Source organism: Jaculus jaculus, chromosome 21, assembly GCF_020740685.1.
Source record: "Jaculus jaculus isolate mJacJac1 chromosome 21, mJacJac1.mat.Y.cur, whole genome shotgun sequence".
In the NCBI taxonomy this organism is placed as follows: Eukaryota; Metazoa; Chordata; class Mammalia; order Rodentia; family Dipodidae; genus Jaculus; species Jaculus jaculus.
In genome coordinates, this window is record NC_059122.1 from 12,051,994 (window position 1) to 12,064,457 (window position 12,464).

The 12,464-nt window shown below is 48.6% G+C and overlaps 1 protein-coding gene across 1 annotated transcript in view; it reads left to right on the forward strand.

Moving 5' to 3' along the window:
- The window catches only part of Adgre3 (adhesion G protein-coupled receptor E3), a 29,496-nt gene that overhangs the window by 1,770 nt on the left and 15,262 nt on the right, over positions 1-12,464 (forward strand). Inside the window, exons 2-5 of the mRNA XM_045139411.1 lie at positions 2,187-2,243; positions 4,098-4,211; positions 9,163-9,318; positions 11,258-11,295. Coding sequence (XP_044995346.1) covers positions 2,187-2,243; positions 4,098-4,211; positions 9,163-9,318; positions 11,258-11,295 — 365 coding nt within the window. The remainder of the gene's footprint in view (positions 1-2,186; positions 2,244-4,097; positions 4,212-9,162; positions 9,319-11,257; positions 11,296-12,464) is intronic.

Below are 12,464 nucleotides of genomic sequence, written 5' to 3' on the forward strand. Positions count from 1 at the left end.
TTGGTGACTTTCGTGACCTTGTACTACCCTGATTTTTCTTCACTTCCTTCTTCTTTTTTCTTTTTCCTGTGCCAGGAACATTAGTAACAATGTGTCTGAGGGTGCAGCTCAATGGCCGGGCCATTGCCCAGCACTCATGAGACCCTGGTTCCGTCCCCAGCACCACAGAAATTATAACGACCCGCGTTTCTGAACTCCCTGTGTACCTTCCGTTTACAGATGGACCCCAACTTCTGAGACTTGGACCTATGTGCTTTCAACGTTATGGGAAAGTGCAGCCTTCTATTTTACCTTCAGTACAAGAATTACTTGAGACGTTCAACAGTTTATTATAAAATATGGCTTTTTATTAGATTAGTTTTCCCAGTTCTATGTAAGAGTTCTGAGCACGTTTAAGATACACTAGGCTGTAGGAAGGCTATCACACGCCTGCAGTCCTAGTACTTAGGAGGATGAGGCAGAAAGTTTGAGGTCAGCCTGGACTACACAGTAAAACTCTTGCCTCAAAAAAATTAATTAATTAATTAATTAAAGCCAGGCGTGTGGCGCACACCTTTAATCCCAGCACTTGGAAGGCAGAGGTCTGAGGATTGCAGTGAGTTTGAGGCCACCCTGAGACTACATAGTTAACTCCAGGTCAGCCTGAGCCCGAGTGAGACCCTACCTCAAAAAACCAAAAATAAATAAATAAATAAATATAAATAAATTATGGGCTGGAGAGATGGCTTAGCGGTTAAGGCGCCTGCCTGCAAAGCCTAAGAACCCAGGTTCGATTCTCCAGGTCCCACGTAAGCCAGATGCACATAGTGGTGCATGCATCTGGAGTTTGTTTGCAACGGCTAGAAGCCCTGGTGAACCCATTCTCTCCCTCTCTCTCTCTCTCTCTCTCTCTCTCTCTCTCTCTCTCCCTCTCTCTCTCTCTATTATAAATAAAAATAAATCTTTAAAAAATAGATTATGGGCTGGAGAGATGGCTTAGCGGTTAAAGTACTTGCCTGCAAAGCCAAAGGACCCAGGTTTGATTCCCCAAGACCCACATAAGCCAGACACACAAGGTGGCACATATGTCTGGAGTTTGCCTACAGCAGCTAAAAGCCCTGGCATGCCCATTCTCTCTCTCTCTCTCTTTGAGGTAGGGTCTCACTCTAGCCCAGGCTGACCTGGAATTCACTATGCAGTCTCAGAGTGGCCTAGAGCTCTTGGAGATCCTCCTACCTCTGCCTCCCCAGTCCTGGGATCAAAGGTGCAGCAATTTTTTAAATATTTTATTCTTATTTATTTATCTATTTATTTGACAGAAAGAAGGAGAGGAGAGAGAGAGAATAGGTGCACCAGGGCCTCCAGACACGTGTGCCCCCTTGTGCATCTGGCTAACTTGAGTCCTGGGAAATCAAACCAGGGTCCTTTGGCTTTGCAGGCAAACACCTTAACCACTAAGCCATCCCTCCAGCCCTAACTTTTTTGGTTTATTTTATGAGAGAGAGAGAGAATTGGCCAGAGCCTCCAGCCACTGCAGTCAAACTCCAGATGCGTGCGCCACCTTGGGCGTATGTGCAACCTTGCGTTCTTGCATCACCTGTGTGTCTGGCTTACCTGGGACCTGAAGGGTCAAACATGGGTCCCTAGGCTTCGCAGGCAAGCGCCTTAACCACTAAGACATCTCTCCAGCCCACACTTCCTACTTACAAAGGAGTCGGCATTATCCCTGCTGTCCTAACACAGAGCAGCTGGCCCAAACACAACGGTGGCAACCCCTCAAACAGCTGCAGCTGAACCAAGCCAGTGTCTCTTGCCAGAAACCTTTAGTTCATTTTGTTTTGTTTTGCTTTGTTTTTCAAGGTAGGGTCTCACTCTGGCCCAGGCTGACCTGGAATTCACTATGGAGTCTCAGGGTGGCCTCGAACTCACGGCGATCCTCCTACCTCTGCCTCCCGAGTGCTGGGATTAAAGGTGTGCGCCACCACCGCGCCCAGCTGTTGTCGCTTGATTTCTTGATGATAGCCATTATGGCTGGGGTGAAACAGAATGTCGGCGTCAGTTGATTTGCACCTCCCTGACCCAACAGTGTATTTCCATGGTGGTTTCTTAGGCAGCAATAGCTCACTGGCGCTCCAGTCCTGGGGGATGCCTGGAATCCTCCCTCGGGCCTCTCACGTCTCTCCCTTCTCCTCCACCCTCTGTTTCAGGACTCGGCCTCCTGCTCAGCTTTTCTGGAGCTGTGGCTCAGTACGCCAGCACCAGCGGTGAGTGCTCCCCAGGGCAGATGAGGATCAGGGATGGGGCTGGGCTTCACTCACGTCCTCGAGCAGGCTGGGGAACGATGGGCGGGCAGAAGGCTACGTGGGTGTGGATGTTTGCTTGTCCGCAACTTTTATTTGATTTTTATTTATTTATTTAGTTGACAGAGAAAGAGGGAGAGAGAGAGAGAGAGAATGGGCACGCCAGGGCCTCCAGCTGCTGCAAACAAACTCCAGACACATGCGCCCCTTGGTGCATGTGGCTTACGTGGGTCCGGGGGAATTGAACCTGGGTCGCTTGGCTTTGCAGTCAAAAGCCTTAACCGCTAAGCCACCCCTCCAGCCCTTTTTTAAAAAATTATTTATTTATTTGCAAACAGTAAAAGAGAGTGCAAGAAGAGAGACAGAGATAGAATGGGCGCGCCAGGGCCTCTTAGCCATCGCAAACAAACGCATGCACCCCTTTGTCCATCTGGCTTATGTGGGTCCTGGGGAATCGAACCTGGGTCCTTTGGCTTTCACAGGCGAATGCCTTAACTGCTAAGCCATCTCTCCAGCCCTTGACCATAATTTTCACAGTCAACTTGGATGTTTTTTTTATCTTTTGCTTGATTTCTAACGTTTTCTTTTTCTTTTTGAGGGCCAGAATGAGTATAAGGTGGAGATGAAACAGTGAGTAAAATACGCAGAGCCCGGGCTGGGGATGTGGCTCAGTGTGACAAGTGTGAGCCCCTGCGTCCCATTCCAAGCACCGCACACACGCACACACGCACACACACACACGCTGTTTCTGTTGCTCTCACAAACTACCCAGCAAAAGCAGCTTCAGGGAAGAAATGATCGACTCAGGCTCACAGTTTCTGGCAGCCGGATCCCACAGACGTGGCACCTCACACTATAGTAGGACCAGGGAACAGGGACTTCAGGCCGGAGCCAAAGTCAGATACGAACCTTCCAGCCCCGCCTCACTCCTGCTGGCTACTCCTCACACCTCCCAGAGCAGTGCCACCAGCTGTGGACCAAACGTTCAACGCATGAGCCTGTGGGAGACATTCCATATTCAAACCCCAGCACACACAAAGCCTCACGGATTACATATGCTGCCAAAGGACCCAGGTTCAATTCCCCAGGACCCATGTAAGCCAGATGCACAAGGGGGCACATGCGTCTGGAGTTCATTTGCAGTAGCTGGAGGCCCTGATGTGCCCATTCTCTCTCTCTCTCTCTGTCTCTCTCCCTCTCTGTCTCTAATAAATAATTTTTTTTAAAATAAAAGTACCTGAGGGCTGGAGGGATGGCTTAGCAGTCAAGGCGTTTGCTGGCAAAGCCAGAGGACCGAGGTTCAATTCCCCAGGACCCACCTTAGCCAGATGCACAAGGGGGCACATGCATCTGGAGTTCATTTGCAGTGGCCGAAGGCTCTGATGTGCCCATTCTCTCTCTCTCTCCCTCTCCCTCTCTCTGTCTCTAATAAATAATTTTTTTTTAATAAAAGTACCTGAGGGCTGGAGGGATGGCTTAGCAGTTAAGGCTTTTGCTGGCAAAGCCAGAGGACCCAGGTTCAATTCCTCAGGACCCACAATAGCCAGATGCACAAGGGGTTGCACGTGTCTGGAGTTCATTTGCAGTGGCTGGAGGCCCTGGTTCCCCAATTCTTTCTTTCTCTCTCTCTCTCTCTCAAATAAATAAATAAATAATAAAAATGTTTTAAAAACAAAGTACCTGAGACTAAGGGGGACATACATGCACGTTCAAGCCACCACCCTCTGACACCATGACACTTCATTGAGCACTTTGTCACAGAGGTAGGAAGCTTGCTAACGCAGCAGGAGCTGTGAACGGCCTCTGTTCTCCCTACAGTGACCTGTGACTGCCCTCCTAATGCTTCCTGTGTCAACGGCTCGTGTACCTGCAATCCTGGATACGTCTCCGACTCTGGGAAGTATTTCACTTTCCCCTTGGCAACATGCACAGGTGAGGAGGAGGGGGTGACATGTTTGCAAAGTCAGCCTGGAGGGGTGTGGGGAAGCAAGACCCCAGAAATTCACTGTGTTAAAGCTCTACTTAAAATAAATAAGTAAATAAATAAGGGACTGGAGGAATGGCTCAGCAGTTAAGGCCTTTGCCTACGAAGCCAAAGGACCTTGGTTCGATTCCCCAGGGCCCACGTAAGCCAGATGCACAAGGTGGCACATGCGTCTGGAGTTCGTTTGCAGTGGGTGGAGGGCCTGGCTTGCTCTCTCTCTCTCTCTCTCTCTCTCTCTCTCTCATTCTCTCCCTCTTTCTCTCAAAAAAATAAATAAAATATTTTAAAAATAAATAAATATTTTTTAAAAAAAGCTGTACTAACTGCATGCTTTCCTGCACTCAGGAATAGTAAGGGCTTCTAGAATCTGTCACCATCTCAGTTCTCCCCCTATTCCAGAGGGCTGATAATGCTTTCTTCAAGAGTGTGGTAAGGAGATGAATAACTATATTTATATTGCATTGTATTTATATTGCATCCAAAAAGCATAAACTCTGCCAGATGTGGTGGCTCATGCCTTTAATCACAACACTTGGGAGGCAGAAGTAGGAGGATTGTCATAAGTTCGAGACCACCCTGAGACTACAAAGTGAATTCCAGGTTAGCCTGGACTAGAACAAGACCCTACTATGAAAAAAAAAAAAAAAGAATGGGAGAGGAGGGCATGAGTCACAAATGTGACCTGCATGGTGAGTCAGAACGCATCCTACAAGATCTTGGTGTGTTGGGGGGATACATGTGCATGTACAGGTGGAGGTGCCTGGTTACATGCATGCCAGGGCACACATGCAGTGTGTGAGGAAGGGTCTCTCTTCTTGTTCCACTACTGGAAATACCAGTCTCCCTGGCCTGTGAACTGGGCTCTCCGGACACTGTCTGCCGTCGCTGTAGGTGTGCTGGAGGACAGAGCTGTGCATCACTGAGCGTCCAGCTTTTTGTGGGTTCTGAGGAACCAAACTCCAGTCTTCAAGCTTGTACAGCAAGCACTTTTAATCCCTGAGCCATCTCCTCAGCCCCCAGCTGTGTTTTTAAAAATTATTCTGTTTATTTTTATTTATTTACTTGAGAGCGACAGAAAGAGAGAGAAAGAGGCAGAGAGAGAGAGAGAAAATGGGCGCGCCAGGGCCTCCAGCCACTGCAAACGAGCTCCAGACACGCGCGCCCCCTTGTGCATCTGGCTAACGTGGGTCCTGGAGAATCGAGCCTCGAACTGGGGTCCTTAGGCTTCACAGGCAAGCGCTTAACCACTAAGCCACCTCTCCAGCCCACCAGTTGTGTGTTGTTTTTTGCTGTTGCTTTTGTTTGTGTTAAATTTTTTGTATATTTTTATTTATTTATTTGAGAGCGACAGAGAGAGAAAGAATGGGCACACCAGGGCCTCCAGCCATTGCAAACAAACTCCAGATGCATGCGCCCCCTTGTGCATCTGGCTTACGTGGGTCCTGGGGAACGGAGCCTCAAACCGGAGTCCTTAGGCTTCACAGGCAAGTGCTTAACTGCTAAGCCATCTCTCCAGCCTGCTAGTTGTTTTTTTGTTTGTTTGGTTGGTTTTGTTTTTGTTTTTGTTTTTAAGCAGGGTCTCACTCTAGTCCAGGCTGATCTGGAACTCACTCAATAGTCCAAGCTGGCCTCGGACTTGATGATCCTCCTACCTCCACATCCCAAGTGCTGAGGTTAAAGGTATATGCAACCACACCTCGCCCAAAATTTTGTTAGTTTTTAAAAATATTTTTATTTATTTATTTATTTATTTGAGAGCGTCAGACACAGAGAGAAAGACAGATAGAGGGAGAGAGAGAGAGAATGGGCATGCCAGGGCTTCCAGCCTCTGCAAATGAACTCCAGATGCGTGCACCCCCTTGTGCATCTGGCTAACGTGGGACCTGGGGAACCGAGCCTCGAACCGGTGTTCTTAGGCTTCACAGGCAAGCGCTTAACCGCTAAGCCATCTCTCCAGCCCAGTTTTTTAAAATACTTTTTATTTTCACTTATTTACTTGACAGAGAGAAAGGGGGAGAGAAAGAGAGAGAGAAAATGGGCATGCCTGTGTCTCCACCCACTGAAAACGAACTCCAGACACGTGCGCCACCTTGTGCATCTGGCTAACATGGGTCCTGGGGAATCGAACCTGGATCCTTCGGCTTTGCAGGCAAACGCCTTCATTGCTAAGCCATCCCTCCAGCCCTTGTTAGTGTGCTTTAACTGCACAGAGTAGGGTGTCATCATTACATTTCCATGCATAAATATACTTTGATCATCTTGATTTTTTTTTTTTGTTGGTTGTTCTGAGGTAGGGTCTCCCTCTAGCCCAGGCTGACCTGGAATTCACTCTGTAGTCTCAGGGTGGCTTTGAACTCACGGCGATCCTCCTACCTCTGCCTCCCGAGTGCTGGCATTAAAGCTGTGTGGTGCCACGCCCGGCTTACCTTCATCATTTTTACCCACTGTACCCTTTCCCCATCTACCACCCCAGTCCCCTGGTCCAGCCCCCTTGTACTTTCACTTCCTTCCCCGCTACATCCCAAAGGCGACAGAAAACACGCGACGCTTTGTCTCCTGGGTGAGACGTGGTGACCGTTACCCATCCAGGAGGCCCTGAGTGGCCACAGGGGATGAGACAGGGGACTTCAGCCCCTAGGTCTGGTCTGCTCAGACCCTTATTAGCAAAGCCTACGTAACAGCAGCAAGGAGTAACTTTTCATGGCGGAAGGTTAAGTTCAAACGTATCACTATTGTCCTTAGAGCTATCGGAGCCCACGGGAGACATCCTTGCCGTTCTTAGTTAGTGTGAAGTGTAATGAGAAATGCACAGTCCAGCCATCCAGCCTGGGGTGAACTCATTCATGCACCTGTCTTTCTCCATATAGCTGTGGCTTTTTGGGGGGGTCTCTCAAATAGGTGTTTGCTTCATGCGAGTCCCCTATAATCCTTGTGGTGGTAAGACTAGTTTGTGTCACTTATGATCTCCAGTTCCATTTTCCTGCAGACGAGACAAGCTCGTCCAAGTCTCTTAAGCAATGACAGAGAATATGCATGCAATACAGTCCTGGTGGGGAGACAGCAAAGTGATTCAGGCTTAAAAAAAAAAAAAAAGATTGGAGAGATGGATTGGCAAGTGAGGCACTTGCCTGAAAGGCCAAAGGACCCAGGTTCGATTCCCCAGGATCCACATAAGCCAGATGGACAGGGTAGCACACACATCTGGAGTTTGTTTGCAGCAGCTGAAGGCCCTGGTGCGTCCATTCTCTCCCTGTCTGCCTCTTTCTCTCTCTCTCTCTCTCTCTCTCTCCTCCCTCTCTCTCTCTCATAAAATGAATAAATCAAAAAAGGGAGCTTTAAAAAAAAAGTTTCTGGGTCTGGAGAGATTACTTAGTGGTTAAGGCTTTTGCCTGCAAAGCCAATTGATCCCTGTTCAATTCTCCAGGACCCATGTAAGCCAGATGCACAGGGGGCACATGCATCTGGAGTTCATTTGCAGTGGCTGGCACCCTGGCTCGCACTCTCTCCCTCTCCATCTTTCTCTCTCACAAATAAATAAAATATATATTTTTTACAAAAGTGTTTCATGGTATGTATACACAAGAGAGTAGTCAGTCATAAAGAATGTGTGGGCTGGAGAGATGGCTTAGCATTTAAGGCACTTGCTTGCAGAGCCTAAAGACCATGTTCGACTCTCCAGATCCCACGTAAGCCAGACACACAGGTGAGGCAAAGGCAAGGTCACACATGTCCACAGGTGGTACCAGCACCTAGAGTTCTATTGCAGTGGCTGAGGCCCTAGTGTGCCAATTCTCTCTCGCTGTAAAAATTAAATAAATAAATAAAAGTAAGAAAAGGAAGGTAACTGCATCATTCGCAGCAAAATGGATGGAATTGGAGGCATAGTATGTGAAATGAAGTGGACATGGAAAGACACATATCACATGCTCTCTCTCATATGGCCGAAGCTATCGGAGAAAAATCAATGGCTGGGGAGACCGCTCAGCAGTTAAGGCACCAGCCTGCAAGGCCTAATGACCAGAGTTCGATTACCCAGGACCCACATACAGCTGGATGCACAAAGTGGGGAATGCATCTGGAGTTCACTTGCAGTGACACTATGCCCTGGTGCACCCATTCTCCCTCTGTCTCTCTCTCTCTCTCTTTCTCTCTCTGCTTGCAAATAAATAAATACATATTTTTATATAAAATCCAGCAACAGCCGGGCGTGGTGGTGCACGCCTTTAATCCCAGCACTCGGGAGGCACAGGTAGGAGGATCGCCGAGAGTTCGAGGCCACCCTGAGACTACAGAGTGAATTCCAGGTCAGCCTGAGCCAGAGTGAGACCCTACCTCGAAAAACCAAAAAATAAAATAAAATCCAGCAACAGATGTCCACATGCAAGCACAAGGGGAATGACCAGGGCTGGTGAAGCAGGAGGAGCAAAGTGAGTTGTGCCTAAAGGTGGGTCTGATCATTGAGAGATGGCCGCTGGGTCACGAGGCTCTGATCTGACCAGTGAGTAATCCGCTGATATAGATCTCTGATGTGTTAGCATTGTTGGGAGGTGATGGAAACTTCCAGAGACAGGGCTTGACTGGAGGAAGTAGGTCCCTGCAGGCCTTTCATCTTGTCCCAAGCTCCTTCTCGGTCTTTCTGCTCCCTGCTTGCGGTGAGGTGACTTGACTTGGTCTCCCCTCCCCTCCTGCTGTGCTGGGCTGCCTCGGCCGTAGCCCAGAAGCTCTGGGCTTGGCTGAACATACACTGACTTGAAAGGAGTCGGTCCGCAAGGTGACGGTGCTCAGATGCTGGTCACAGAAACGGAAAGCCAACGGTGCATGCACCCTGGGGAGGCGGGCAAGGTGCCTGGCACCTTGGAGAGGCTCAGCAGACTTGGCACACTGACCCTTGTGTCCCAGATATCGATGAATGCCAGCCGCCCATCAGCGCCTCCTGCGGGCCGCACGCCGAGTGTCAGAACGAGGAGGGCCGCTTCCACTGCCGCTGTCTGCCCGGATTCAAGCTGGCTTCTGGGGATGTGCGCTTCAATAATCCCAGCCAGAACACTTGTCAGGGTAAGTGCCCCACCCACCCACCCACCCCGGCCTTCCGACCTTTCTTCCTCATTTCTTTATTGAATGCGCCACCACAAAAGATGTTTTGGGGGGCCGGGCATGGTGGGGCATACCTTTAATCCCAGCGCTCAGGAGGCAGAGGCAGGAGGATCGCCGTGAGTTCGAGGCCAGCCTGAGAAATACAGAGTGAATTCCAGGTCAGCCTGGCTAGAGCCAAGACCCTACCTTGAAAAACCAAAACAAAAGATAAAACAATGGAGCCAGGTCTGGTGGCGCACACCTTTAATCCCCGCACCCAGGAGGCAGAGGTTGGAGGATCGCCTTGAGTTCAAGGCCACCCTGAGACTACATAGTGAATTCCAGGCCAGCCTGAGCTAGAGTAAGACCCTACCTTGAAAAACCTAAAAAACAAAAAGGCATAGTTTTCACTTTGGAGTGGAGTTAGGGAGGCGGCGACTCTCTGCTCACTGCTGGAACTAAAAAGCCTGTGCACAGTAAAGGGAACAGTCAACAGAGTGAGTACAAGACCTATATAAGGGAAAAATCTGTGCCAACTACATATTAGACAGAGGATTAATATATAGAATAAAAAAAATGACATCTAGAATAAAAAAATACCAGCAAAAGAGGCTGGAGAGTTGGCTCAGCAGTTAAGGCACTTTCCTGAGAAGCCTAAGGACCCAGGTTCAACTCTCCAGATCCCATGTAAGCCAGATGCACAAGGTGAGGCAAGTGCAATGTCGCACGTGCCCACTAGGTGGCCTAAGCGTCTGGAGTTCAATTGCAGTGGCTGAGGCTCTGGCATGCCAATTCTCTGTCTCTCTAAAATTAAAAAATAAAATAAAATAAAATGGAATTCACTACTTGTTAGTAGTGTTCTCAAAACAATAACAGTAAAAATTAAACACAGAAATTCTAATCAATAATTGGATTAGGGATGGAGAGATGGCTTAGCAGTTAAGGTATTTTTCTGTGAAGCCCACAGAAACCCAGATGTACAAAGTGGCTCAAGTTCTGGAGTTCATGTGCAGAACTGGCATGTCCATTTACATATATTCTGTCTGTCTGTCTCTCTCTCTCTCCTTTCTTTCTGGCAAATAAATATTTTCAATATCTTTTTTTTTTTTTTTTTTTGTCAGAGAGAGAGAATGAATGGGCACACTAGCCACTGCAAACAAACTCCAGACGCATGTACCACCTTGTGCATCTGGCTTATCTGGGACCTGGAGAATTGAACCTGGGTCCTTAGGCTTTGCAGGAAAGCACCTTAACCACTAAGCCATCTCTCCAGCCCAAATAAATATATATTTTTTATTTTATTTAAGAGAGAGAGAGAATAAGGATGCCAGGGTCTCCAGCCACTGTCAAATGAACTCCAGAAGCGTGCACCACCTTGTGCACCTGGCTTACATTGGTACTTGGGAATCGAACTTGGGTCCTGAGACTTCACAGGCAAGGTTCAGTGAGAGACTCCATCTCAGGAAAACAAAGCAGAAGGGGCTGAAGAGATGGCTTAGCGGTTAAGGCACTTGCCTGCAAAGCCAAAGGACCCCAGTTCAATTCCCCAGGACCCACGTAAGCCAGATACACAAGGTGGCGCATGCGTCTGGAGTGTGTTTGCAGCGGCTGAAGGTCCTGGTGCGCCCATTCTCTCATTCTCTCCCCCCCCTCTCTCTTCTTTCTCTCTCTCTCATAAGTAATAAATAACCAAACCTCAATACCACATGCATCTGGAGTGCAAGCTAACCCTAACCCAAAACACGCCCTGATGCGCAACTCAGACTTTGGTCCCCCAAAGGAGCAAGTAACGTTGTATGTGAACGTTAAGTGTGAGTTCAGGTCTTCTAGGAGCAAAGTTGCCCCCCGCCCCCCGTCACCTACCCTACCCCCGCCTCATCACTCTTTGTTGCCACGGTAACCTGTTCTATGTCTTTTGCAGCATCCAACTCCTCAAAGACAAGCAAGGGCACCAGAGAGGTAAGTGAAGGCTGGGTCCTGGAGGCGGGCTGTTACCATGACAGTGTTGTCATGGTTTCCTGCATCCCCTGCCACTGCAGTGACCAAGGACTTGGCACCAATGGCCTAGGAAACAACTCATGGTCTCGGAGGGTTCACTCCCTCAGGGTGGGGCAGGCCTGGGGGGGCAAAACTGTTCACATCGCAGTGGCCGGGGAAGCAGAGAACGCAATGCAGGGAGGGATCACAGGACAACATACTCCCCAAAAAACGTACCCCATGCGACCCGCTTCCTCCAGCACAGCCTCATGACCCACTTTTCATGGCTCCCAAACAATAGGTCAGAGCCCTCACGATCCACAACACCCACACCTGAATCCCCCCAGCTTGTCTCAACCCAATTACAGCTACAATCAAAATTAACCATCACTGTTTCATTTCACAGGATTACACAATACATCATGACACCATCTTATGTACTGTTTAACTGTGGGATGTGTGGTTGCATCTTCATAATGACGCTAGGCCATACTGTATATATATATTTGTTTGGTTTGGTTTGGTTTGGTTTGGTTTGGTTTGGTTTTTCGAGGGAGGGTCTCACTCTAACGCAGGCTGACCTGGAATTCACTCTGTAGTCTCAGGGGGGCCTTGAACTCACAGTGATCCTCCTACCTCTGCCTCCCGAGTGCTGGGATAAAAGGCGTGCGTCACCACGTCCGGCAGTATATATTTTTTCCGTCCCCTACCCCCATTCAGTGTGTGTGTGTGTGTGTGTATTTTTGTTTGCTTGTTTGTTTGTTTTCCAAGGTAGGGTCTCACTCTAGCTCAGGCTGACCTGGAATTCACTCTGTAGTGTCAGGGTGGCCTCGAACTCATGGCGATCCTCCTACCTCTGTCCCCTGAGTGCTGGTGGTAAAGGCGTGCGCCACCACGCCCAGCTCATCGCATATTTTTACATGTATTACACAGTATCAGGTCCATAATATGGCATTCTGTATGGTAATAATATATATTCTTGACATAATTATATAATTAATGAATAACTGTGCCATTATTGAAATTATATATAAATATATGTGTAGCTCTATCACTGTGTACATCTCTGAAGAGAGACGCACACGTGTGTACATGTATGCAGTGGGTGGGTGACCAGAGTCCTCAGGCACGATGTGACTCTTTCACGGCTC